The sequence below is a fragment of the Heterodontus francisci genome, chromosome 24 (assembly GCF_036365525.1).
Source record: "Heterodontus francisci isolate sHetFra1 chromosome 24, sHetFra1.hap1, whole genome shotgun sequence".
Lineage (NCBI taxonomy): Eukaryota > Metazoa > Chordata > Chondrichthyes > Heterodontiformes > Heterodontidae > Heterodontus > Heterodontus francisci.
The window spans coordinates 77070383-77097146 of NC_090394.1; the positions used below are offsets into that span (position 1 = coordinate 77070383).

Sequence of the window (26764 nt, forward strand, 5' to 3'; positions counted from 1 at the left end):
GATCAGGCCCCAACAATTTGCATTTATATAGTACTTTTAACATAGTAAAATGTTCTAAGGCACTTCACAGGAGCGTTAGCAAATTAAATTTGGGACGGCACAGTGGAGCAGGGGTTAGCACCGCAGCCTCACAGCTCCAGCGACCCGGGTTCAATTCTGGGTACTGCCTGTGTGGAGTTTGCAAGTTCTCCCTGTGTCTGCATGGGTTTCCTCCGGGTGCTCCGGTTTCCTCCCACATGCCAAAGACTTGCAGGTTGATAGGTTAATTGGCCATTATAAATTGCCCCTAGTATAGGTAGGTGGTAGGGAAATATAGGGACAGGTGGGGATGTGGTAGGAATATGGGATTAGTGTACGATTAGTATAAATGGGTGGTTGATGGTCGGCACAGACTCGGTGGGCCGAAGGGCCTGTTTCAGTGCTGTATCTCTAAAACTAAAACTAAATTTGATACCGAGCCATATGAGAAGATATTTCTTGTGCCATGTGGTAACCTCAGGACACTTAATGCGTCTTGCAGGACCACATGTGCAGGAAGTATCTTGAGCTGCTTGAGCTCGAGATTTCCGAGCTTGAGGGACAGCTGCAGTCACTGCGGGCCATCACGGAGGATAAGAGTTTCCTGGATTGTATGTTCCAAGAGGTGATCACCCCACCAGCAGTGAGAGTTCAGGATAGTAGAGGGTGGCCATCCGGGAGAGTAGGAAGAGGCAGTAAGTGTAGGAGTCTTTGGGGTGTGTGCCACTCTCAAACCGGTACTCAACAATGGAAACAGCTGGGAGTGACAACACCTCGAAGGAGTGCAGTCCAGGCCATGGCACTGATGGGCAAGGAACTGCACAGGAGGGAACACGCAGAGTAGAAATGCAGTTGTAAAAAGAGATTCCATAGTTATGGCAACAGAGGGGCATTTCTGTAGCCCTCATCATGAGTCCCGCAAGGTGTGTGGCCTCCCTGGTGCCAGGGTAAAGATCAAGGATAGGGAGCAGAATATTCTGCAGGGGGAAGGGAATGAGCCAGAAGTTGTGATACATGTTGGGACCAACAACATAAGGAAGGCAGATATTGTGGCCCTACATTGACAGCTCGGGAGGAAGTTAAAAAGTAGGACCTCGAAGAAAGTAATCTCTGGATTACTCAGTGCTATGTGCTAGCAAGTAGAAATAAGATAGCCTTGAGGCATGGTGCAGGAAGGAGACTGTTGGGGCATTGGGACCAGTGTCCTGGCAGGGAGGCTCACTACTGTGGTTGGGGAGGGTTTAAACTAAATTGGCAGAAAGACACACACCAATATACAGAAGTAGAAAAGAGGAATAAGGTGCATAAAGGAGTATGTTGATAGTACGAGAGAAGGAAGTAGTACCATATAGTACCATAGATAGGAGCAGACTAAGGAGGATTACAAGGAATACAAAGACAGATTTAGAATGCATTTATGTAAACATACAAAGTATGGTGAATAAGGTTGGTAAACTACAAGCATAAATAGCAATGTGGGAATATGATGTAATGCAAATGACGGAACCTGGTTTAAAAATGGTGAGGACTGGGCACTTAATATTCAGATACAAATTATTCAGAAAGCTAGGGAAGGTAAAAAGGGAGTTAGGTGGCAATACTGATTAGGGAAGAAATTGTAGTGTTGGAAAGGGAGGATGTCCTTGAGGGGCAACGACAGAATCCATTTGGTTAGAATTGAGAAGCAAAAAGGAGAAGATCATGCTAATAGGGTATATAGGCCTTCAAACAGTGAGAAGCAATGGACGAGCAAATCTGAATGGAAATGACAGATGTATAAGAACTATAGAGTAGTGATATTGGGGGACTTGAAATTACCCAAATATTGATTAGGATCATGTTAGAGTGAAGGGTAAGGAGGGGGAGGAATTTCTGAAATGTGTTCAGGAGAACTTCCTTGATCAGTATGTTCTCAGCCCACCTAGAAAGAAAGCATTGCTGGATCTGGTGCTGGAGAATGAGGTGGGCCAAGTGTCTGTGGTTTCAAGAGGTTTAAGGCTAGCAATGGAGAAGAACAATGAACTATCTAAAGTAGAACTGCAAAATTGGAAGAGGGCTGTCGATGGGATCTAGCCAGGGTAAAATGGAACCAATGACTGACAGGAGAAACAGTAATGGAACAATGGGTGATCTTTCAGGCACAGACTAGGTACATTCCAACAAAGGCAAAAAGGTAAAGGACCAAAGCCAGGGTTCCTTAGATAACGAAGGAGATGGAGAATATGAAACAAAATTAAAGAGGTGTATGATGCATGTCAGGTGAATTCAACAAGCGAGAACCAGGTCAAATACAATAAGTTGAGAGGGGAAGTGAAGAGGAAAATAAGAGTGGCAAAGAGAATGAGAATAGAACGACTGTTAACATAAAAGGGAACCAAAAAATCTTCTACCAGCATGTAAATAGTAAGTGGGTAGTAAGAGATGGGGTGGGTCCTATTGTAGACAAAGGTGGTGACATGCACAGAGGCACAGAACAAGGCTAGAATACTTAGAGTACTTTGTATGGTGTTTACTAAGGAAGAGGATGCTGACAAATTATCAGTAGAAGCAGAGATGGTAGAGGTAATGCATGAGGTAAAAATTGATAGGCAGGATGTACTGAAAAGGCTGGCTATGCTTAGAGTGGATAGGTCACCTGGTCTGGATGGCTTTAGGAAGTGGGAGTGGAGATAGTGGAAGGGCTTGCTAGAATCTTCCAATCTTCCCTGGATATGGGGGAAGGTGTCAGGATTGGAGTGTGGCAAGAAAGGGTGCAAGGACAGTCCTAGCAACTACAGGCTAGTTAGTTTAATATCAGTGGTAAGGTTTTAGAAAGAATCAGCGGGAAAAAAAAAACAGGCACTTGGAGAGGTTTGAGTTAATTAAGGAGAGCCAGCACAGATTTGTAAAAGACAGATCGTGCTTGACTAATTTAATTGATTTTTTTTTTAAGTAACAGAAGGTTGAAGGGAAAGGAATGGATGCTTTCTATATGGATTTTAAGAAAGCATGTGTCAAAGTAACACAAAAGCCTGGTTAACAAAATTAAGACTCATGGAATAGGAGGGTTAGTTTAGATTTTTAAAAATTGACTTAAGGACAGAAAACGAGTTCGAGTAAATGGATGTTTTTCAGACTGGAGAATGGCAGACAGTAGTGTTCCCCAAGGGTCAGTGCTAGGACCACTTTTTTTCTGATATACATAAATGATTTGTACATTGGAATACAGAGTAAAATTCCAAAAATTTGCCGATGATACTAAACTTGGAGGTGCAGCAAACAGTGAGGAATGATACAAATGGATTGCAATAGGACATCGATAGGCTAGCAGAATGGGCAGACAAGTGGTATATGTGTGAGGTGATGCATTTTGGCAGAAGGAATAGAGAAAGGCTTCATGATACTGTTCCGAAGAGTGTGCAGGGACAGAAGGACCTGGGGTTCATGTGCATAGATCTTTGAAGGTGGCAGAACATATTGAGAGTGTAGTTAGCAAAGCATATGGGATCTTGGGCTTCATGAATAGGAATATTGAGTACAAAAGCAGAGAAGTTATAAAGCTCTGGTTAGGCTGCAACTAGAATATTGCATCCAGTTCTGGTCAAATCTTTTTAGGGAGGATGTGAGGGTCCTTGAGAAGGTACAGAGGAGATTTATCAGAATGATTTCAGAGATGAGGGATTTTAGCTACAAGGTTAGCTGGGGTTGCTCTCCTTAGAGCAAAAGGAGATGGAGGGAAGATTCAGCAACAGGAGGTGGCCATTCAGCCCATCGAGCCAGACCCATCATTCAATACTATCATGGCTGATCATCCACTCCAATGCCTTTTCCCCCACACTATCCTCATATCCCCTTCTGTCATTGGTATTTAGAAATCTGTCAATCTCTGCTTTAAACATACTCAATGACTGAGCTTCCACAGCCCCCTGGGGTAGAGAATTCCAAACATTCACAACCCTCTGAGTAAAGAACTTTCGCCTCATCTCTGTCCTAAGTGGCTTCCCCTTTATTTTGAAATTGTGACGCCTGGTTCTAGACTCCCCAACCAGGGGAAACATCTTAGCTGCATCTACCCTGTCTATCCCTTTAAGTACTTTGTAGGTTTCAATGAGGTTTCCAAATTTAATAGAGGTGCACAAGATTATGATAGATTTAGATAAGGTAGACAAAGAAAAGCTGTTCCCATTAACTGATGGTACAGGTTTAAGGTTTTGGGCAAGAGATGCAGAGGGGATGCGAGTAAGCACTTTTTGTTTTTTTACGCAGAGAGTTGTAATGATCTGGAATGCACTGCCTCAGAGGCTGGTGGAAGCAGAGAAGATGAATGATTTCAACAGAAAATTGGAGGGAAATAAATTTGCACGGCTACGGGTATAAAAGCAGAGAAATGGGATTGACTGGACTGCTCTAGAGAGACGGCATAGATTCGATGGGCTGAATGGTCACCTTCTGTGCCATAATGGTTATGACTATTAGGTCAGATGACCAAAACCTTGGCCAAAGAGGCAGATTTAAGCAGCATCTTAGAAGAGGAAAGAGAGGCAGATGGGTTTAGAGAAGTTGCAGAATTTAGGACCCAGGCAGCTGAAAACACGACCAAGGATGCAGCGATTAAAATCAGTGATGCATGAGACACCAGAATTGGAGGAGCGCAGTGATCTAAGGGCTGTAGGAGGCTATAGAGGTAAGGATGATTAAGGCCATGGAGGGATTTGAAAACAAGGATTAGAAGCTGGAATATTGAGGCTTATGTCAGGCACCACACTTCAGAAGAACGTCAAGACCTTAGAGAAGGTACAGAGAAATTACTTGAACTATACAAGAGATGAAAGACTTCAGTTGCATGGAGACACTAGAGAAACTGGGGTCGTTCTCAGAGCAGAGAAGGTTCGGGGAGATTTGATAGTGGTGCTCAAAATCATGAAGGATTTGATACAATAAATAAGGAGAAACATTCCAGTGGCAGGAGGGTTGGTAACCAAGTGATAGATTAAAGGCAATTGGCAAAAGAAATAGGTAACATGAGGAAACAAATTTACGCAGCCAGTTATAATTTGGAATGCACTGTACGAAAGGGGGTGCAAGATGATTCAATAATAACTTTTAAAAGGGAATCGGATAAATACCTGAAAAGAAATAGATGCAGTGCTGGGGAAAAGAGTAGAGAAGTGGGACTAACTGGGTAGCTTTATCAAAGCACCAACAGGCATGATGGGCCAAATGGCCTCCTCCTGTGCTTTTTAAAAATTAATTTACAGGATGTGAGTGTCACTGGCAAGGTGCCCACCCTTGGATAAGTGAGTGGGCAAAAATTTGGTAGATGGAGTACAATGTGGGAAAATGTGTGGTTGTCCACTGTGGCAGGAATAGAAAAGAACATTTAAATGGAGAGAGACTGCAGAATGCTGAGGAATCTGGGTGTCCTTGTACATGAATCTCAGAGTCTGCATGCAGGTACTGCAAGTAATTAGGAAGGCAAATGGAATGTTGGCATTTATTGCAAGGGGGATGAAGTATAAAAGGACCAAAGTTTTGCTACAACTGTATAGGGCATTGGTGAGACCAAACCTAGGGTGCTGCGTACAGTTTTGGTCTCCCGAATTTAAAAGGGACAAACTTGCTTTGGAACAGTTCAGGGAAGGTTCACTAGGCTGATTCCTGGGATGAAGAGGTTTGTCTTATGAGGTTAGGTTGAGCGGTTTAGACCTATACTCATTGTAGTTTAGAAGAATGAGAGTTGATCTTGTTAAAACGTATAAGATTCTAAGGGGACTTGACAGGGTAGATGCTGAAAGGATGTTTCCCTCGTGGGGGAATCTAGAACTAAGGGGCAGAGTTTCAAATTAAGGGGTCTCCCATTTAATAAGGAGATGAGGAAGAATTTCTTCTCAGAGGGTTGTTAGTGTTTGGAATTCTCTTCCCTAAAGAGCAGTGGAGGCTGAGTGATTGAATATATTCAAGGCTGAGTTAGAGAGATTTTTGATTGACGAGGGAGTTTAAGGTTATGGGGGGCAGATAGGAAAATGGAGATAAGGTCAATCAGATCAGCCATAATCTTTTTGAATGGTGGAGCAGGCTCAAGGGGCTGAATGGCCGATTCTTGCTCCTATTTCTTGTGTTATGTTCTTAACAGGCTAGAGGTGGTGGTGGTGAGTCACCTTCTTGAACACAACTGAGTGGCTTGCTAGGCAGAGAACAGTTAAGACTCAACCACATTTCTGTGGGGCTGGAGTCATATATAGGCCAGACAGGGTAAGGATGGCAGATTTCCTTCTCTAAAGAACGTTTGTGAATCAGATGGGTTGTTACAACAATCATGATCACCATTACTGATACTAGCTTGTTATTCAAGATTTAATTAATTGAATTTAAATTCTTAAGGCTGTCGTGGCAGGATTTAAACTCATGCCTCTGGATCAGTCCAGGCCTCTGGATTACTAGCTCAGTAGAATAACGTATGCTTTCATACCCTTGGTATCATTTATGATCAGCGCACCCAATGCAGAGGTTGTTTGATTTTGTATGTGAATTTACACAATGATGTTTTACCTAAGTTGTTGGACCTCACTATAACTAGTTCAGAACCAGCATCTCAATTCTTTTTTAAAATGTTGCTTTCGAAGAATGGGAGCCACAGAAACTGGACAGGGGATTATTAAAATCCAATTGACAGGATTCAGTGACTCAACTGGGCAGATAAAAAGAGACCAACAGTGTTAGAGCTCCCTCCACTGGTAATGAGCCAACTTCACAGTTTCCTGCTCGCCCAGGATCTGGGAACTGTGGACTTGCAAGACACTTTTCAGTGAGGAAGGCCATTCAGCCCATCTTAGTTCATCTATCAAGAGAGCTGACAGCCTCACTCCTTTTAGTAATCAATCACTTCACAATACCTCAGGGTGCTCACCATCAGTGTGTGAAGCATTTCCCGATATCAGTCCTAAACTGATCTTTTACTAGTTTCAATTTATGTCCCCTTCTTTTACTTTCAACTTCAGTTTCTTGACAGTGGATAGTAATTGCACGCACTTGCTTCAACAGTAACGCTGTGGTTAGCACCTTAAAGCTTAAAGGACATCAACTCACTCCACACAGCATGCTCAGGCCCAAAACTGTGCCCTATTCTCACATGGGATCAACAGCATTTGGTTGCTGGATCCCAGTCCAACAACAGCATTAACAAAGGAAGGTTTAATCAGCCTTGCCCAGAAAACAACTGGAGTGCCAGGAGTTTAGGAAACTCACTGACTGTAGTCAGAGTAATACCTCATGGAACCTCAGGTTTCAGACTGACAGTGCTGGGGTAAAAATTAGTGATATATTAACATTGCCTCAAAAATCTCCACAGCAGACTATTACAATGCTGCTAGTTCAGGATTCTTGCCCATGTAGAACTGCTATAAAGACTGGATCCAGTAGCCATAAACTAGATCCTGTAGCCATTATGCACAACATGTCCAAACAAACAGAATGGGGTGGGGGAGTGGTCTTCACTTTTTTCCATTCTAGCACTGGAGCTTAACTTAAGCAGTTCTCAGTAAGTGAGGACTACACATGTAGTGAACACTATCCCAGGAGTGAGGAAACCAAATGACAAACAAAAGGGGAGACCTTTTGAGCCATGTGTTCAGATGCCAAAAATTATATCCTGAAGTTTTCACTAAGCATATTAGTGTTGGCCAGCTAGGAACAATTCTCAGACAGATGTGTCTCTCCATGATCTGCGAAGTGCCCTTTAAAGCTGTTAAAATCTGTAAATTCATTTGGTCAGCTGCAGTACTCCAATTTACCTCCTGAGGGAGCTGACGAGCAGAGCCATCTGTGATCCTGTCGAAGATTTTCTGTACTGCTCGGATCCTGACCAGAAACACGGGGCGCACTGTGGTGGCTAATGACAGCAACAAATGGCACGCTGAGAGCAACAGTTTCTCTGGCACCTGCAGGGAGGATTCAGTTAGTCACACAAGGCTTTTCAGCTCACCACCCCGCTACAAGATTCAATACGGCAATCTCAAGAGCTAGAATTTAGAGTGATACTGCATCTCTCAGGATAGCAGAAATGGCACAGCAATGCAAAAATTCAAAGGAGGAACACTGGGTATCTACTACAGAGCCCTGGGTTTGAATCGACAAGCTTGCAGGTAGAACCTGGCACCCACCTAGGGACTCCTTCCTGTGTCATGCACCAGGATACACACATGCGCTAAAATCTATTATAAAAACCAACCCTCAACACCCCGATATATCAATGTACCGACTCCCCTCAGCAGAAATTAAGCGTGTCCCATGACTGGAGATAGAGCTGAGGAATAGAGAAAGCACCATCAGATGTTAAACTCGCTGTGAACCAGGTGCATGGGCAGCCTCCAAACTGTGATGGTTCACAACGTCTACAGGAGCTGCAGAATTCACAAGTTTCAGGACAGAAACAAGGTCATGTGATTCCCCAAAACTTCAAGATGGAATGGTGTTTGCAGAGTAGGGTGATGCTCACTGTGCACATTGGAAAGTCGGCTGTCATCGTCCCAGAGTCTTCCATACAGCAGGCAGGAGTCCAGAGAATTGGTTGTGTGCATCTGAACTGAGCAGAAATTTTACCAGGTGGACAGATAGCACACTTCTGAATTATTTAACTTCTCAGGAGAAGATGCCAACGTACCTTCGAGCTGATGAGGGGAGCAGTGGCCTCCATGGCAGTGGAAATGAGAGACACAAACTGCTCAGAATTTTGACGTTGAACTTCATTATAAAACTGAGCTAGCCAGTGGGAATAAGCCTGCAGTGCTGCCAGGGACTGAGCATGACTGAAAGACAAGATTAAAAAAATGTCAACAGGAAATGTTTTTTCAAGTTGGACAGCGATTGGTTTGTAAAGACCAGGTATTTTGAAAAGCAAGTCCAACACTCCCAAACGCGGGATGGATTGCTCTTAGAGAGCCAGCATGGACTTAATGGGCCAAATGACCTCTCTTCTGTGCTGTAACCATTCTATGATTGTATGACTGCAACTTGCCTCAGCCTGAGATCCTGAACCAATCTGGACTCCCAGGGTGAGGCTAAGCAGTGGAGTTGAATCTTCCCAGGTTTAAAGTTCTGCCCTACTTTTTCCCTAGGCTGGTCAGCATCACCCACAAATCTCCTGTCTGAGGGACTCTGCACACCAACCCTTTGCCGTTGTGCTGCAAAACCAGATACAGTGAGTGACCACGGCTCGGGAAAAGGCACTCCAGTTTCCCTCCCTGTGGGGACATGCCTGGGTTCAGCTTTCTGCAAGAGACTGATAAATGATCAAGTCCCCAGCATGTCACAGCGCTGAAACATCATACAAAAGCAAAATACTATGGATACTAGAAATCTGAAATAAAAACAAAAAACACTGGAAATGCTCAGCAGGTGTGGCAGTGTCTGTACAGAGAGAAACAGAGTTAACGTTTCAGGTGATGATTTTTGTCAGTTCTGATGAAAGGTCATTGACCTGAAACATTAATGCAATTTCTCTCTCTATAGATTCTGAAAAACCTGCGGAGTATTTCCAGCATCTTCTGTTTTTATTCCAAACACCCTCCGCCCCAAGTCAGAAGGTTGGGGGTTCAAGTCCCACTCCAGAGACTTGAGCACAAATTCCAGGCTGACACTCAGTGAACTATTGAGGGAGTGCTGCACTGTCAGAGGGGCCATCTACTGGATGAAACATTAAACCAAGGACGTATCTGTCCTTTCAGGTGAATATAAAAGAATCCATGGCACTATTTCAAAGAGCAAAGGGGATTTCCCCAGTGTGGTCAACATTTATCTCTCAACCAACATCACTAAAAAAAAATGATTATCTGATTATCACACTGTGGGATCTTGCTGTGTGTAAATTGGCTGTTGATTTCCTACATTACAACAATAATTGGCTGCAACACCCCTTGGAATGTTCGAAGCTTGTGAACGGCACTGTGTAATATAAAATCCTGCGTTAGTCACAATCATTGCACCAGATGATAATCATTTTACATTTTTATTCTTGACATAACTTAGAGAATTTCAGACACAAGAGTCTACAGATGCTGCACTGGAGACCTCCTTCTCACATTACACAATCCCACTCCTGATCAATCAGGCACACTCACTGCAACAGGCATAGGACAGTGAGCAGTGACAGAGCTTTGACAGCTTACATCAGTTCCTGTTAATAATGAACCAGGGCTGATCAGAGAAACAGCATCCCATTTCACCTAGCTCTCAATATCAACGTGCAAAACCAGTTTGGTACATAGAATCTACGCTGTACTCACACATCAATCAGATCTGGCTTCAATACAGATGGCACTGCTGTTTCCATATCATAGAGCTTGATCTGGGACCCATACATCGTCACTTCAACTAGCCTAGGACACAGCAACACATATATATTAGAAGCAAATCAGCAGGACTGCGATCAGAAAAACACACCAATCTTAAAGAGTTCAAAATGGGAGGAGTTTGGGCAATTCCAGAGCATCCCTGAATATAAACTAAGCTTGTATTCCCTGGAATATAGAAAGTTAAAGGGCAATTTGATTGACGCTTTTAGAATTTAGATAGGAATTGATCGGGTAGATGGAGAAAAACTTTTCTGCTGATGGGGGAAATCCAGGACAAGGGGACATACCTTAAAACGAGAACCAGGCAATTCAGGAGAAGTTAGGAAAAGATTCTTCAAACAAAGGATGGCACAAGTGTGGAACACTCTCCCACAAAATGCAGTAGATATCACCTCAATTAATAATTTTACATCAGTGATTGATAGATTTTTGCTCAATAAGAGTATAGAAGGTTATGGAGCCCAGGGGGTGCATCAAGTTAAGATACTAGATAGAGTCATAGAGTGAATGGACAAAAATTTGGCTGATGGAGTATAATGTGGGAAAATGAGATTGTCCACTTTGGCAAGAATAGAAAGACAGATCATTTACGTGAAGACTGCAGAATGTTGCAGTACAGAGGGATCTAGGTGCCCTTGTACATGAATCTCAAAAGGTTAGCATGCAGGTACAGCAAGAATTAGGTAGACAAATGGTATACTGGCATTTACTGCCAGGGAGATGGAGTATAAAAGGAGGGAAGTCTTGCTACAACTGTGCAGGGCATTGGTGAGAGCACACCTAGAGAACTGTGTACAGTTTTTATCACCTTATTTAAGGATGGACATACTTGCAGTTCTGAGAAGGTTCACTAGGCTGATTTCTAGGATGAAGGGGTTGTCTTATGAAAAAAGGTTGAGCAGGCTGGGCTTATACTCATTGGAGTTTAGAGGAATGGGAGGTGATCTTATTGAAACATAAAAGATTCTGAGGGGACTTGACAGGGTAGATGCTGAGAGGATATTTCCCCTCGTGGGGGAATCTAGAACTAGGGAGCAGAGTTTCAAATTAAAGCATCTCCCACTCGAGAGACACGAAAAGGAATTTCTTCTCTGAGGGCTGTTAATCTTTGGAATTCTCTTCCCCATTTCTTCAGAGAGCACTGGAGGCTGGATCATTAAACGTATTCAAGGCTGAGTTAGACAAATTTTTGTTTGACAAGGGAGTCAAAGATTATGGGGGTGCAGGCTTGAGGCCTGCTCCTATGATCTGATGATTTTTTACAGATCAGCCATGATCTCATTGCATGTTGGAAAAGGCTGGAGGGATTGAATGGCCTCTTATTGTTCCTGAGGCAGTATGGTGATTGCAGGCAACACCTGTAGTTGCAAAGCAATCCTGTGAAGAGCTTTTGGGAGAGTGTGGTACTCCAGTACCTGAACCAAGTGAATATTCTTCACAAGTCAGGCACTGGAGGCCATCCTGTCCTCACTGGGCAGCCACATATACACACATCAGCAGAGGCCACTGGATGGTGAGCAGCAGCCCCGGCAGACTTGGTCCTCCTTACCTGATGGGGACTGAAGCCAACTGTAGCTTCCCGACTCAAATCCGCCATCAGCGTAGACTGGGCATCAACTCAGCACCTTCTGGTGTGTATGGGTTAGCATTACACCACAGTGCCTTGACCCACTAGACATGGGGGTGGCTCTAAGCAAGCTCATCAGACATTTAGATAAATTGCACTTGTACCTATAGCACCCTGCAGGCAGAGAGAATCAACTATTCACTGGGTATTTCTACAGTGAAAACGAGTTTCAGGTTGGCATTGAAACTACAACCAACAATTCAAAAGACTATTGAGAGCCAGGAAATTAGAAATTTAAACTTGTTCCAACACAGGCTATTAAAATATATGCAGCTGTGAATTTTATTCTCGAACAGGATTTTTGAAGTGGCAGAAAAAATGTTTTGGAGTGAGTTGAAAACTGAACAGCAAAAAGACAATGGAGTTATCAAAGTGGCCAGTTGCTCCAGAATAGAATAAACCTGGTACACACACAGAGCACTCTCTAATACAGACAGAATACCCAATGGTGAGATGAACATTCACTCGCTACCTGTGGTGAACAAGGATAATATCCCCCTACCCACCCCCACTGGAATCAGAGGTTACACAGGCACCTATTTGCTATATTCAGTCAGCAAATTAATGAGTTAAAAGGAGGAGGCCTTACCTTTCCACAACTCTGAGTGCATCATTAAATCTGGCTGCAAACACATCCCCGATAAAATACTCAGCCAGGCGACCACTAGTCTGAAGCAGTGAGCTGAGGTCACGTAAAGAACAATGCAAACGTCGACAGTCGTTCTCTGCTGTAATGTTTAATCTGTGAACTGAAGAACATAATTCATCAGCATGTAATGGCACTCGAGGCATTCTGGTCACACTGCAAACGTTTAAAGAAACAGGAACAGCAGGAGGTCATTTAGCCTGTTCCACCATTCAATGAGATCATGTTTGATCTGCAACCTGATTCCAGATACCATACTTTGCATCATATCCTTAATACCTTCTGTTCACAAAAATCGATCAATTTTAGGTTTAAAATTTACAATTGCTGTTTGTGGCAGTGAGTTCCAAACTTCGGAAGCAGAAATAATTCTCTTCAACCACCCTCTGTTGCCCTTAACGTCTTGAAAACTTTGATCAAATCACCCCCTAACCTTCTAAACTGCAGGGAAATACAACCCTAGTTTGTGTAACCTCTCCTCGTAATTTAATTCTTGGACTAGGACTTGGAATGATACTAGGTATCATTCTAGTAAACCTAAGCAGCACTCCATCCAAGGCCAATATTTCCTTCCTAAGGGGTGGTGCCCAGAACTGCAGGTGCAATCTAACCAGGGCTTTGTATGGTTGAAGCATGAGTTCTAACTCTGTGTATTCTAGTCTTCTAGATATAAAGGCCAGCATTCCTTTAGCCCTTCTGAATATTTTCTGTACCTGTTCATTGCACTTTAATGAACTATGTACTGATGCCACACCCCCACCACCTCTCCCCTTTCCAGCAATCTCTCTCCCCCCCCCCCCCCCCCCCCCACCTCTCCCCTTTCCAGCAATCTCTCTCCCCCCCCCCCCCACCTCTCCCCTTTCCAGCAATCTCTCTTCCCCCCCCCCCCCCCCCCCAAAAAAGTGTCTCTGGATCTCAACTTTCTAGCTTTTTACCATTAAGTAACTTGTTCTATCCTCAATAGGCCCAAATTAGCCTACATTGAAATCCATCTGTTACAGTTTTGCTCACGTAATCTATCAATATCTCTTTGTATTGTAAAGCATCCATCTACACTGCTTACAATGCCACCTGTGCTGATAGCAAACTTGGATATGTGGCTTTGTATCAAATTTTTAAAAAAATTCTTCCGTGGGATGTGAGCATCGCTGGTGAGGTAACTGTGCTGTTAGGACGGGAATTCCACGATTTTGACCCAGTGACAGTGAAGCAACAGTGATACAAGTCAGGATGGTGTGCGGCTTAGAGGGGAATTGGCAGGTGGTGGTGTTTCCATGCATCTGCTGCCCTTGTCCTGCTAGGTGGTAGAGGTTGCAGGTTTGGAAAGTGCTGTTGAAGGAGTCTTGGCAAGTTGCTGCAGTGCAACATGTAGATGATACACACTGCTGCCACTGCGCACTGGTGGTGGAGGGAGTGAATGTTTAACGTGGTGGATGAGGTGCCAATCAAGCAGGCTGCTTTGTCCTGGATGCTGTTGAGCTTCTCGTGTTGTAGGACCTGCACTCATCCATCACACTTCTGATTTCTGCCTTATAGATGGTGGACAAGCATTGGGGAGTCAGGATGTGCATAACTCGCCACAGGATTCCTAGTTTCTGACCTGCTCTTGTAGCCACAGTATTTATATGGCTGGTCCAGTTCAATTTCTGGTCAGTGGCAACCCCGGATGTTGATGGTGGGGGATTCAGTGATGGTAATGCCATTGGAACATCAACGGGAGATGGCTAGATTCTCTCTTGTTGGAGATGATCATGCCCACCTATGTGGCACGAATGTTACTTGCCACTTATCAGCCCAAGCCTGAATGTTGTCCAGGTCTTGCTGCATGTGGACATGGACTGATTCAGTATCTAAGGAGTGTCAAATGGTACCGAACATTGTGCAATCAGTGAACACCCCCACTTCAAACTTTATGATGGAGGGAAGGTCACTGATGAAGCAGATGAAGATGGTTGGACCTAGGACACTACCCTAAGGAACTCCTGCAGCAATGTCCTGGGGTTGAGATGACTGGCCTCTAACAACGACAACCAGCTTCCTTTGTGCGAGGTATGACACCAACCAGCGGAGGGTTTTCCCAATTCCCTGAGTTCAATTTTGCTATGGCTCCTGGATGCCACACACAGTCTAATGCTGCCTTGATGTCAAGGGCAGTTACTCTCACCTCTGAAAGTCAGCTCTTTTGTCCACACTTGGATCAAGGCTGTAATGAGGTCCGGGACCGTATGGCCCTGGCAGTACTCAAACGGAGTAACAGTGAGGTTATTGCTGAGTAAGTGTCGCTTGATAGCACTGTCAATGACATCTTCCATTACTTTGCTAATGATTGAGAGTAGACTGATGGGGCGGTAATTGGCCAGGTTGAACTTGTCCTACTTTCTGTGGACAGGACATATCTAGGCAATTTTCCACATTGTTGGGTAGATGCCAGTGTTGTAGCTGCACTGGAACAGCTTGGCTAGGGGCACAACTAGTTCTGGAGCACAAATCTTCAGTAATACACCTGGGATGTTGTCAGGGCCTTTGCAGTATCCAGTGCCTTCAGCCAGTTCTTCATATCATGTGGAGTGAACCGAATTGGCTGAAGACTGGTATCTGTGATGCTGGGGACCTTAGAAGGCGGAGCTGGATCAGCCAATCAGCACTTTTGGCTGCAAATGATTCAGCCTTTTGCACTCATGTGCTGGGCTCTCCCATCATTGAGGACAGGGATGTTTGTGGAGCCTCCTCCTCCAGTTAGTTGTTTAATTGCCCACCACCATTCACAATTGGATGTGGCAGGACTGCAGAGCTTTGACCTGATCTGTTGGTTGTGGGATCGCTCAGCTGTATCGTATGCTAACTCTTCTGTTTAATGTGCATGTAATGCTGGGTTGTAGCTTCCCCAGGTTGTCACCTCATTTTGAGGTATGCCTGGTGCTGCTCTTGGCATGCTCTCCTGCAATCCTCCTTGAACGAGGGTTAATCCTCCAGCTTGATGGTGATGGTAGAGTGAGGAATATGCCGGGCCATGAGGTTATAGATTGTGGTTGAATATAATTCTGTTGCTGCTGATGGCCCACAGCGCCTAATGGATGTCCAGTTTTGGGCTGCGAGATCTTTTTCTGAATCTATCCCATTTAGCACAGTGGTAGTGCCACACATGGAGAGTATCCTCAATGTGAAGACACGTTTTAATCTCCACAAGGACTGTGTGGTCAATCCTACCAATACTGTCATGGGCAGCTGCCTCTGCAACAGGTCTATTTATGAGGGCGAGGTCATGTAGGTTTTTCCCTCTTGGTGTTCTCACCACCTACCACAGGCCTGTTAGGCAAATATGTCCTTCAAGACTCTGCCAACTCAATCAGCCACTCTTGGTGATGGACACTGAAGTCCTCCAGAGTACATACTGTGGCCTTACTACCCTCAGTGCTTCTTCCTGGTGCTAGGGTCAAGGATGTCTGAGCGGCTGCAGGGCATTCTGAGCAAGGAGGGAAAGCAGCCAGCTGTCGTGGTAAATATCGGTACCAATGACACAGGTAAAAAGAAAGGGATGAGGTCCTACAAGCTGAATATAGGGAATTAGGACAAAAATTAAAAAGTAGGACCTCAAAAGGTAGTATTCTCAAGATTACTACCAGTGCCACGTGCTAGCGAGAGCAGAAATAGCAAGATATATCAGATGAATACGTGGCTCGAGAAATGGTGTAGAGCACAGCGATTCAGATTCCTGGGACATTGGGACCAGTTCTGGGGAAGGTGAGATCAGTACAAGCTGGACAGGTTGCATCTGGACAGGACCGGGACCAATTTCCTTGGGGGTGGGGGGGGCCAGTGCTGTTGGGGAGGGTTTAAACTAGAATGGTAGGGGAATAGGAATATGAGCAGGGAGACAGAGGAGGGGGAAACAAGGGTAGAAATGAAAGACAGAAAGGTAAGAGGCAAAAGTGGAAGGCAGAGAAAACAAGGACGAGAAACGAATGGAGCCATAGTGCAAAATAAAGCTAAGATGACAATGACTAACAATGTTAAAAAGACAAGTCTAAAGGCATTGTATCTTAACGCGCGGCGCATTCGCAATAAGGTAGATGAATTAACAGCACAAATAGATACAAACGGTTATGATATAGTAGCGATTACGGAGACATGGCTGCAAGGTGACCAAGGATGGGCACTGAACATCCAGGGGTATTCAATATTTAGGAAGGACAGGCAAAAAGAGAAAGGAGTTCGAGTAGCGTCGTTAGTAAAGGAGGAAATCAATGCAATAAAAGGATATTGGCTCGGAAAATCATGATGTGGAATCTGTATGGGTGGAGCTAAGAAACACCAAGGGGCAGAAAACATTGGTGGGGGTTGTCTATAGGCCCCCAAACAGTAGTGGAGAGGTAAGGGATGGCATTAAACAGGAAATTAGAGATGCATGCAATAAGGGTGTAACTGTAATCATGGGTGTCTTTGATCTACATATAGATTGGTCAAACCAAATTAGCAATAATACAGTGGAGGATGATTTCCTGGAGTGCGTACGTGATGGTTTTTTTAGACCAATACGTTGAGGAACCAACTAGAGATCAGACTATCCTAGACTGGGTATTCTGCAATGAGAAAGGATTAATTAACAATCTTGTTGTGCGGGGTCCCTTGGGGAGGATCGACCATAACGATAGAATTCAACTTAAGATGGAGAGTGAAGTAGTTGAATATGAAACTAGGATCCTGAATCTAAATAAAGGAAACTACAATGGTATGAGGCGCGAGTTGGCTATGATAGATTGGGGGACCTCACTAAAAGGGTTGACGGTGGCTAGGCAATGGGTAATATTTAAAGAATGTGTGCATGAATTATAACAATTATTCATTCCTGTCTGGCGCAAAAATAAAACCAGAGAGGTGGCTCAACTGTGGCTTACATAATTAGGGATAGTATTAGATCCAAAGAGGAGGCATATAAAATTGCCAGAAAAAGCAACAAGTCTGAGGATTGGGAGCAGTTTAAAATTCAGCAAAGGAGGACAAAGAGGTTGATTAAGCGGGGGAAAATAGAGTATGACAGTAAACTTATGGGGAACATAAAAACTGACTGTAAAAGCTTCTGTAAATATGTGAAGAGAAAAAGATTAGTGAATATAAATGTAGGTCCCTTACAGTCAGAAACGGGAAATTATAATGGGGAACAAAGAAATGGCAGATTAAACACATACTTTGGTTCTGTCTTCACGAAGGAGGATACAAATAACCTCCTAGAAATGTTAGGGAACCAAAGGTCTAATGAGGGAGGAACTGAAGGAAATCAGTATTAGTAAAAAAAAAAAATAGTGCTAGGGAAATTAATGGGGTTAAAGGCTGACAAATCTCCAGGGCCTGATAATTTACATCCCAGAGTACTAAAGGAAGTGGCCCTGGAAATAGTGGATGCATTGGTGGTCATCTCCCAAAATTCTATAGACTCTGGAGTAGTTTCTACAGATTGGAGGGTGGCAAATATAACCCCACTATTTAAAAAAAAAGGGAGAGAAAAAATAGGGAACTACAGACCAGTTAGCATTACATCAGTAGTGGGGAAAATGCTAGTCTGTTATAAAGGATGCGATAGCAGAACACCTAGAAAGCTTAAATGGGATTGGGCAAAGTCAGCATGGGTTTACGAAAGGGAAATCTACTGGTGTTTTTTGAGGATGTAACTAGTAGGATAGATAAGGGAGAACCAGTGGATGTTGTGTATCTGGATTTTCAGAAGGCTTTTGATAAGGTCTCACATAAGAGGTTACTGCGCAAAATTAAAGCACATGGGATTTGGGGTTAAGGTACTGACATGGATTGAGAATTGGTTGACAGACAGGAAACTCGAGTAGGAATAAACAGGTCTTTTTCTAGGTGGCAGGCAGTGACTAGTGGGGTACCACAGGGAACAGTGCTTGGGCCCCAGCTATTCACAATATACATTAATGACTTGGGTGAGGGAACTAAATGTAACATTTCCAAGTTTGCAGATGACACAAAGTTGGGGGGGGGAGGAGAATGTGAGCTGTGAGGAGGATGCAAAGAGGCTCCAATGTGATTTCGACAAGTTGGGTGAGTGGGCAAATACATGGCAGATGCAGTATAATGTGGATAAGTGTGAGGTTATCCACTTTGGTTGTAAAAACAGAAAGGCAGATTAGCTGAATGGCGATAGATTGGGAAAGGGAGAGGTGCAACAAGACCTGGGTGTCCTTGTACACCAGTCGCTGAAAGCAAGCATTCAGTTGCAGCAAGAAATTAGGAAGGGGAATGGTATGTTGACCTTCATTGCAAGAGGATTCGAGTACAGGAGCAGAGATGTCTTGCTGCAATTATACAAAGCCTTGGTGAGACCACCTCTGGAGTATTGTGTGCAGTTTTGGTCTCCTTATCTTAGGAAGGATGTTCTTGCCTTGGAGAGAGTGCAAAAAAGATTTACTAGGCTGATTCCTGGGATGGCAGGATTGATGTATGAGGAGAGATTGGGTCAACTAGGCCTATACTCACTAGGGTTTAGAAGAATAAGAGGGGATCTCATAGAAACCTATAAAATTCTAACAGGACTAGACAGGCTAAATGCAGGGAGGATGTTCCAGATGGCTGGAGAGTCCAGAACCAGGGGTAACAGTCTCAGGATATGGGGTATGCCAGTTAGAACCGAGATAAGGAGAAATTTCTTCACTCAGAGGGTGGTGTTCTCTACCGCAGAAGGCAGTGGAGGCCAAATCTTTAAATATATTCAAGAGATAGATAGATATATTTCTTAATGTCAAAGGGATCAAGGGATATGGGGAGAAAGCGGGAACAGGGTACTGAATTAGATGATCAGCCATGATTTTTTTTGTAATATAAAAGCAAAATACTGCGGATGCTGGAAATCTGAAATAAAAACAAGAAACGCTGGAAATACTCAGCAGATCTGGCAGCATCTGTGGAGAGAGAAGCAGAGTTAACGTTTCAGGTCAGTGACCCTTCTTCAGAACTGGCAGATATAAGAAATGTAAAAGATTTTAAGCAAGCAAAGCGGGGGTGGGGCAAGAGATAACAAAAGGTGTTGATAGGACAAGGTCAAAGAATAGCTGACCAGAAGGTCATGGAGCAAAGGCAAACAATATGTTAATGGTGTGCTCAAAGATAAAGCATTAGTACAAATAGGGTGTTAATGGACTGAAAACTAAACCACAAGCACAAACATGAAAAAAGTGGGTAGACACATTAGAAACAAACTGAACAAACACAAAAAATGAAAATAACTAAGGAAGAAAAATGATTTTTTTTGAATGGCGGAGCAGGCCCAAATGGCCTACTCCTGCTCCTATTTTCTATGTTTCCAAGTAGTGTTCAACATAGAGGAGCACTGATTCATCAGTAGAGGGGAGCAGATGGTAACCAGGTTTCCTTGCCCATGTTTGGCCTGATGCCATGAGATTTCATGGGGTCCGGAGTCAGTGTGAGGATTCCCAGCGCAACTCTCTCCCAACTGTATACCACTGTGTCGCCACTTCTGGTGGGTCTGTCCTGCCGGTGGGACAGGACATACCCAGGAATGGAGGAGGAGTCTGGGACATTGGCTGTATGATAAGATTCAGTGAGTATGACTATGTCAGGCTGTTGCTTGACTAGTCTGTGGGACATCTCTCCCAATTGTGGCACAAGTGCCAGATGTTAGTGAGGAGGACTTTGCAGAGTTGAATGGGCAAGGTGTACCTTTGTTGCACATGGCAGGGTGGTCAAAAAAGTAAAAGCCCTTGAGATCTGAGAGAGTGGCAAATTGGATCCAAAATTGGCTTGGTGGCAGGAAGCAAGAGTAATAATTGGTGGATGTTTTTGCAACTAGAAGGCTGTTAGCAGTGGGGTTCCGCAGGGCTCAGTAAATCAGTCCCTTGCTTTTTGCAGTTTATATTAATGACTTAGGTGCAAATGTAGGGGGCATGATGGTTTTTGCAGATGATGCAAAAATTTGGCCTTGTGGTTGGCAGTGAGGAGGAAAGCTTTAGACTGCAGGAAGATATAGATGGTCTGGTCAGTAGGGCAGCAAAGTGGAGAATGGAATTCAATCCGGAGAAGCGTGTGGTAATGCATTTTGGAAGGTGCAACAAGACAAGGCAATACACAATAAATGGGAATATAAACAAATAGTGTGGAGGAACAGAGGAACCTTAGGAGTGCATGTTCACAGATCCTTAAAGGTAGCAGGACAGGTCAATAAGGTGATTAAGGCAGCATATGGCATGCTTTCCTTTATTGTTTAGTTTAGAGATACAGCACTGAAACAGGCCCTTCGGCCCACCGAATCTGTGCCGACCATCAACCACCCATTTATACTAACCCTACACTAATTCCATATTCCTACCACATCCCCACCTGTCCCTATATTTCCCTACCACCTACCTATACTAGGGGCAATTTATAATGGCCAATTAACCTATCGCGACATGAAATCGTGTGACATTGATCACAAGTCGTGGGAGTCAGTTGCCAGCATTCGCCAGAGCTGGCGGGCAGCCATAAAGACAGGGCTAAATTGTGGCGAGTCGAAGAGACTTAGTAGTTGGCAGGAAAAAAGACAGGGGCGCAAGGGGAGAGCCAACTGTGCAACAGCCCCAACAAACAAATTTCTCTGCAGCACCTGTGGAAGAGCCTGTCACTCCAGAATTGGCCTTTATAGCCACTCCAGGCGCTGCTTCACAAACCACTGACCACCTCCAGGCGCGTATCCATTGTCTCTCGAGATAAGGAGGCCCAAAAGAAGAACCTATCAACCTGCAAGTCTTTGGCATGTGGGAGGAAACCGGAGCACCCAGCGGAAACCCACGCAGACACAGGGAGAACTTGCAAACTCCACACAGGCAGTACCCAGAATTGAACCCGGGTCGCTGGAGCTGTGAGGCTGCGGTGCTAACCACTGCGCCACTGTGCCGCCCATTGGAAAAGACATAAAATGTAAGAGCAGGGAGCTTATGCGAGAACAGTATACAACACTAGTTATACCACAGCTTGAGTATTGTATAACGTTCTAGTCACCACAATACAGGAAAAATGTGATTACACTGGAGAGGGTGCTGCCAGGACTGGAAAGTTTTAGCCATTAGGAAAGATTAGATAGACTGGGCTTGTTTTCCTTGTAACAGAGGAGGCCGAGGGGTGACTTAATGTAGCTATATAAAATTAAGAGGTTTATCTGGAGTAAATAGGGACAACCTATTTACCTTAGAAGAGTCAAAAACCAGGGGGGATGGATTTGAAGTAATTGGTAGAAAGATCAGAGGAAATATTGTTTCACCACAGGGTGGTAGGGACCTGGAACTCACTGCCTGAAAGGGTGGAGGCAGAACTCTCACCACATTTAACAAGTATTTGGATGTCCACTTGAAGAGCTGTGACCTGCAGGACTATGGACCTAGTGCAGGAAGGTGGTATTAGGCTGGGTAGCTTTTTGTTGACCAGCATGGGCAAATTGGGCCAAATGGCTTCCCCTCTGTCAGCAATTTTCTATGATTTTATCAATGCCTTCTGGAAGTCCATATAAATAACATGAATATTTAATAATTCTTAGCTTGGATTGAAAACCCCAATATCCTATTCACTGGTTTCCCTTTATCCGCTAGTTACAACCTCAATATTCCATAATCCCAACGAATATACACTGTATTGAATCACAGAGGAAAACTCCACAAAAAAGATTCATCCACGGCCAACTAGAGGTGTTAAGGATTGTATTTGATGAAAAGAGACTTATAATAGTCAAGAAAAGTTGTGGAAACTAAAAGGATGACCAAAAAATTGAAAAGGGGAGTAAACAGAATGATTGAACTTGCAAGAAATGTAAAAACAGGTTTGTAAGAGTTTCTACGAGTATGCAAAAGGGAAGAGCTGAGTGAAAGTAAACGTGGGTTCCTTTCCTTAGAGGCTGAGACAGAAGAAACTATAATCAGGGATAAGGAAATGGCAGAGACATTAAACAAATACTTTATACCTGCCTTCACAACAAAAAGACATCATACCAGAAATAGTGGAGAACCAAGGGTCTAATGAGTGAGGAACTTCCAAAGTAATTAGTATGAAAAAGTACTGGAGAAATTAATGGGACTAAAAGCCAAGAAATCCCCTGGATCTGATGGCCAACACTCTAGGGTACTAAAAGAGGCAGATGCAGAGAAAGGGGATTTGTCGGAGATATGCGATCTTCCAACATTCCCCAGATTCTGGAACAGTCCCAGTAGATTGTAGCACTGGTGGAGATCTGCTCAACAGCAGGTCCTCTGCTTATTTTCCTACTCCACACAGTCCTGCGCTTTCTTCCATATTCCCAATGGATTGCAAAGTAGCAAATGTAACACTGCCATTCCAGAGAGGAAAGAGAAAGAAAACAAGGAAGTACAGACCAGTTAGCCTATGAGTCATTGGGAAAGTGCTGAAAATCTTTATTAAGGAAGTGGTAACAGGACACAAAGTCATAATATGATTAGGCACAGTCAACATGGTTTTAAGAAAGATTTGTGAAGCATGATTTCCTTTTTAGACTTGAGAATTAACTGGAGGGCAGATAAAGGGAAACCGATGTTTGGATTTTCAAAAAACTTTCAATGAAATGCCACATGAGAAATTGTTCCACAAGATCTCTAATCTCTAATCTAATCTAAAGATAAAGCCTCCTGGGGTTAGGGGTAATATTTTTTTTAATAAAAGAGATACAGCACTGAAACAGGCCCTTCGGCCCACTGAGTCTGTGCCAACCATCAACCACCTATTTATACTAATCCTACATTAATCCCATATTCCTACCACATCCCCAATTCCCCTACCACCTAGGTATACTAGGGGCAATTTATAATGGCCAATTTACCTATCAACCTGCAAGTCTTTGGCTGTGGGAGGAAACCGGAGCACCCGGCGAAAACCCACGCGGTCACAGGGAGAACTTGCAAACTCCGCACAGGCAGTACCCAGAACTGAACTCGGGTCACTGGAGCGGTGAGACTGCGGTGCTAACCACTGCGCCAATATGCCGCCCATACATTTGCATGGATAGAGGATGGATTCAAAGACAGAAAACAGTAGTAATAAATAGGTCATTGGCTGGCTGTTACTAGAAGAAAAAAAAGTAGGCCATTCGACCCTTCTGCGCCGTTCAATACGATCATGGCTGATCATCCAAACTCAGTAACCTGTTCCCGCTTTCTCCCGAATTCCACAGGTTCATCACTCTCTGGGTGAAGAAATCCCTCCTCATCTCAGTCCTAAATGGCTTACCCCTTACCCTTATACTGTGACCCCTGGTTCTGGAATCCCTCACCATCGGGAACATCCTTCTTGCATCTAGTCTGTCCAGTCCTGTTAGAATTTTCTAGGTTTCTGAGATCCCCTCTTATTCTTCTAAACTCTAGTGAATACAAGCCTAATCAACCCAATCTCTCTTCATACGTCGGCCCCGCCATCCCAGGAATCAGTCTGGTGAACCTTCGCTGCACTCCCTCCATAGCAAGAACATCCTTCCTCAGATAAGGAGACCAAAACTGCACACAATATTCCAGATGTGGTCTCACCAAGGCCTTGTATAATTGCAGCAAGACATCCTTGCTCCTCTACTCGAATCCTCTCGCTATGAAGGCCAACATACCATTTGCCTTCTTAACTGCCTGCTGCACCTGCATGCTTACTTTCAGTGACTGGTGCACAAGGACACCCAGGTCTCGCTGCACCTCCCCCTTTCCCAATCTATCACCGTTCAGATAATAATCTGCCTTTCTGTTTTTGCCACCAAAGTGGATAACCTCACATTTATCCACATTATACTGCATCTGCCATGTATTTGCCCACTCACTCAACCTGTCCAAATCACACTGGAGCTTCTCTGCATCCCACGCAGCTTTGTGTCGTCTGCAAACTTGGATATATTACATTTAATTCCCTCATCTAAATCATTAATATATATTGTGAATAGCTGGGGTCCTGGCACTGATCCCGGTGGTACCCCACTAGTCACTGCCTGCCACTCGGAAAAAAACTCGTTTATTCCTACTCTTTGTTTCCTGTCTGCCAACCAGTTCTCTATCCATGTCAGTATCTTAACCCCAATTGCAAGCTAATGTCTTATGTGGGACCTTACTGAAAGCTAATGAGATACCGCAAGGATCAGTGTTGGGGCCTCAGTTATTTACAAAAGAACAAAGAACAAAGAAAATTACAGCACAGGAACAGGCCCTTCGGCCCTCCAAGCCTGCACCGATCCAGATCCTCTATCTAAACATGTCGCCTATTTTCTAAGGGTCTGTATCTCTTTACTTCCTGCCCATTCATGTATCTGTCTAGATACATTTTAAAAGACGATATCGTGCCTGCATCTTCCTTCCTTATTTACAATCTATATTAATCATTTAGATGAAGGGACCAAACGCAATGCATCGAAGGTTGCTTGAAAATACAAGCAAGCTGGGAAAGTAAGCTGTGAGGAGGACACAGTCTGAAAAAAGATAAGTAGAAAGGACCTACATTCGCTGGAGTTTAGAAAAATGATGGGTGCTCTTATCAGAACATATATCTGTGATATGAAAAGGTGTTTAATACCATTAAAAACGTTTATGCATCAACAAATTCAATCGGTTGGGAACTGTTCTATGACCAGCTCGTGAAGGTAGAGACAACGAGGGTGTCAATCATCTGAGTTTCTGGACCCACACTTGCCTCCTGGTTCTGGTAAGGTGCGAGGGGGAGCTCAGTTAGGAATATGGGGGGGCGGGGGGGAAATGGGGGAGAAATATATTATAATTGATTCCTTTCTTTTTGGGCCTCCTTATCTCGAGAGACAATGGATACGCGCCTGGAGGTGGTCAGTGATTTGTGAAGCAGCGCCTGGAGTGGCTATAAAGGCCAATTCTGGAGTGACAGGCTCTTCCACAGGTGCTGCAGAGAAATTTGTTTGTTGGGGCTGTTGCACAGTTGGCTCTCCCCTTGCGCCTCTGTCTTTTTTCCTGCCAACTACTAAGTCTCTTCGACTCGCCACAATTTAGCCCTGTCTTTATGGCTGCCCGCATAGTGGATTGATAATTGATTATTGATATATAATTGATTGGTGAACCATTAATTGACCACCTCCAGGCGCTCACCCATCGTCTCCCGAGACAAGGAGGCCAAAGAAGATGATTGGTAGAAGTTATGGCAAGATTACAAAACATTTCTCCAGTGATATTACGTGCACAACTGATGACTTAAATAGAAACAGTTTAAATAGGAGGGAATACACGACCTTAGGTTTTGAAAGTTGGTGTGAGAATTGACAAACATTGTTCAGCAACAAAAACAAGGTTCACATTAACTGAGTAAAACAGGATTAAAAAAGTTTAATTACTAATTTTTATACAGAAAAATACCTGTGTTACAACATGGGAGGGGGTCCTCAGAAACAGAAAGGTTAAAAATCCCCATTTTATGTAACGGCACACTGTAGTACCCCTCCCCACCAATATAACCAGTGCCACACTGAGAAACCCCCTCCTCACCTATGTAACCAGTTCTGCACTGTGAAACCCCCTTCTCACCAATATAACCAATGCCGCACTGTGAAACCCCTCCTCACCAATATAACCAGTGCCACACTGAGAAACCCCTTCACCTATATAACCAGTGCTGCACTGTGACTACCTTCCCATTAGTAGAACCTGTGCAATATTAGAACCAAGTTTCTCCAGAAGCGTTTACATTTAAACTTCCTCTTTTTACTCGTGTAACCTACACCAATTCTGGCAGATTTATCTCCTACTTAAAACAAGTCACCTGTTTACAGTTACTAAAGTTTATGCTGTAAAGTTAAAAACTTCAATATATCTGCAAAGCCATATCCAGCAACACCTGAGCTTACTGTAGCCAATATCACAGAATGAGATTGTACATTGTCAGCTGTTAACGACAGCCCAACCCCTTACCTTGCCCAGAGGTTACGACAAATTGTTGCAACCCCAGGTACACGTCAAGGTTATCTTGCAAGATGGGGAACTAGGAACAGAAAGAAAAACAGACAAGGAATGAAAGCAGCTCTTAAAATGACAATTACAAACCACACAAAGCATTTAGTGCAAGTACTGACTTATTGCACGGACTGGATGGTGTTGGTCAGAGAGTGGGTTAGACAATGGCCCTTAAGCTTTGGGACTTGAGTTCAAT

The 26764-nt window shown here is 43.9% G+C and overlaps 1 protein-coding gene across 3 annotated transcripts in view; it reads right to left on the bottom strand.

Annotated features, from left to right (window-relative positions):
- The window catches only part of xpo6 (exportin 6), a 127933-nt gene that overhangs the window by 22798 nt on the left and 78371 nt on the right, over positions 1–26764 (bottom strand). For all 3 annotated transcript variants that reach the window (XM_068056695.1, XM_068056696.1, XM_068056694.1), the window contains 5 exons: positions 26527–26596; positions 12563–12722; positions 10278–10370; positions 8657–8801; positions 7788–7934 (listed from right to left, as the gene is read on the bottom strand). In XM_068056695.1, coding sequence (XP_067912796.1) covers positions 7788–7934; positions 8657–8801; positions 10278–10370; positions 12563–12722; positions 26527–26596 — 615 coding nt within the window. The remainder of the gene's footprint in view (positions 1–7787; positions 7935–8656; positions 8802–10277; positions 10371–12562; positions 12723–26526; positions 26597–26764) is intronic.